This window comes from Crocuta crocuta, unplaced genomic scaffold (genome assembly GCF_008692635.1).
Source record: "Crocuta crocuta isolate KB4526 unplaced genomic scaffold, BGI_CrCroc_1.0 scaffold118, whole genome shotgun sequence".
NCBI lineage: Eukaryota > Metazoa > Chordata > Mammalia > Carnivora > Hyaenidae > Crocuta > Crocuta crocuta.
The window spans coordinates 4911273-4913049 of record NW_027551558.1 but is presented as its reverse complement, the minus strand read 5'-3'; the positions used below and the strand labels follow the sequence as shown (position 1 = coordinate 4913049).

The 1777-nt window shown below is 43.1% G+C and overlaps 1 protein-coding gene across 3 annotated transcripts in view; it reads left to right on the top strand.

The window, feature by feature from the left end:
• IL1R2 (interleukin 1 receptor type 2) overlaps positions 1 to 1777 on the top strand; it is a 34132-nt gene that overhangs the window by 30320 nt on the left and 2035 nt on the right. For all 3 annotated transcript variants that reach the window (XM_077749160.1, XM_077749161.1, XM_077749162.1), the window contains one exon: positions 855 to 997. In XM_077749160.1, coding sequence (XP_077605286.1) covers positions 855 to 997 — 143 coding nt within the window. The remainder of the gene's footprint in view (positions 1 to 854; positions 998 to 1777) is intronic.

The following is a 1777-nucleotide window of genomic DNA, read 5'->3' as shown; positions in this document are numbered from 1 at the left end:
TGTTTTTTTTTATTTTTTTTTTTTTTTTTTTTTTTTTTTTTTTTTTTAAGACCTAGCCAATAAGGTCTTTCTGGATGCAGTTTAGCAGGTCAGAATTATATGTGGTTAGCACAGAAGCTTGCTTGCACAGGAAAAGCTTGGTATCGCTAACATGCCCCATGTCTGCTTACTCATACTATCCACTCACTTAAAGGAGCCTGTTTTCTCCCAAGGAGGAAAAAAAGTAGCCCTAGTAGATCCTCATCCATGGTATATTTATTCATGCTCATCAGTAGCAGTGAAGCATCTTCATATCACTATCACTACAAATGGCTGACTTGAGCCATTCTGTGGCCCGTCTGCGGCACTCTGCTCCCAACTTGAGTTTGCAGAGTGACATAGCTGGCAAAAGAGCTGAGAGGAGGAGGAAATACCGTGGAGGCCAGGATTCCTGGAAACTCCCTCCTCCTCCTCAATATGCAAATGATTTAGTGGTGTTACAGTCAAGTTTCCCCAAACCAGACATTTCTATTCCCACTGCCGCCTTTTGGTTCATCAATGGCCTTAAAAAATGAATTCTTCCATTATCCAAACAAAACTGACTCCTCTTAAGTTCTCCTTGGGACAAGTGTGCTGTTACAGGGACCAACACCTTTAGTGTCACTCCCAACAGCTTCGGTGTCATTCCCACCTTTGGGCGTGAAATTCTCCCAGATAGGGAATGAATATAATGAATGGCAAGTGCTCTTGACTTTATGAATTGTGACCAATTTAAGCACAATGGATCCTTCTCATTGAGAGTGTTTGGATGTCTTCATCGTAAAGATGAACTTGCATTTGATACATCACACTGAAGTGATTATTTCCTCACTCAGGGAATACTCAGAAAATAACGAGAACTACATTGAAGTGCCACTAATTTTTGATCCAGTCATAAGAGAGGATTTGAACATGGATTTTAAATGCGTTGTCCGCAACACACTGAGTTTTCAGATGCTACGCACCACGGTCAAAGAAGGTATGTATTTGAGGACATGAAAGAGGGAAAAGAGCATGTTAGATATTCCGCGGCTGCTAGACAAAGCTACAGGCTCTCCAGATGATTGCTTAGAGCGCCAGAAGCAGATCTCTCATTTTTCTCTGATTTATTTCTTGTAGGGTGGGGGCTGGTTTGGAAGATTATATTCAAATCAAAATTTAAACGGCAAGCTGATGTTTAGACAAAACACAAAATTCTGTGATAAACATAAAAAAAAAAATCCCTGGTGTCCTCGTGTAGGTCTGGCCTGGATCAGCAGGGCCACCTGTTTCTCCATGATGCCTTGAGCAGGACGGTGGGACATTCTTTATCCTGAAATTGAGAAACTCCCTTCTCTGAGACCTGGGGGCTGGAGATGGGGGCTGGGAGATACCCAGGGCTCAGGACAGCTTCAGGGTTAAAGTCATCAGTTGACAGGAGAGAAAGCACAAGACTAAAGTTCAATCAACCCAGTGTCCATTTAAGGACCTTTAAAAATGGGTCGCCTGGGTGGCTCAGTTGGTTCAGCTTCTGACTTCAGCTTAGGTCATGATCTCCTGGTTTGTGAGTTCCAGCTCTGCATCGGGCTTTGTGCTGACAGCCCAGAGCCCAGAGCCTCCTGGTTCAGATTCTGTGTCTCCCTCTCTCTCTGCCCCTTTCCGCTCATGCTCTGTCTCTCAAAAATAAATAACTGTTTAAAAAGAAGAAGAAGAAGAAGAAGAAGAAGAAGAAGAAGAAGAAGAAGAAGAAGAAGAAGAAGAAGAAGGAGGAGGAGGAGGA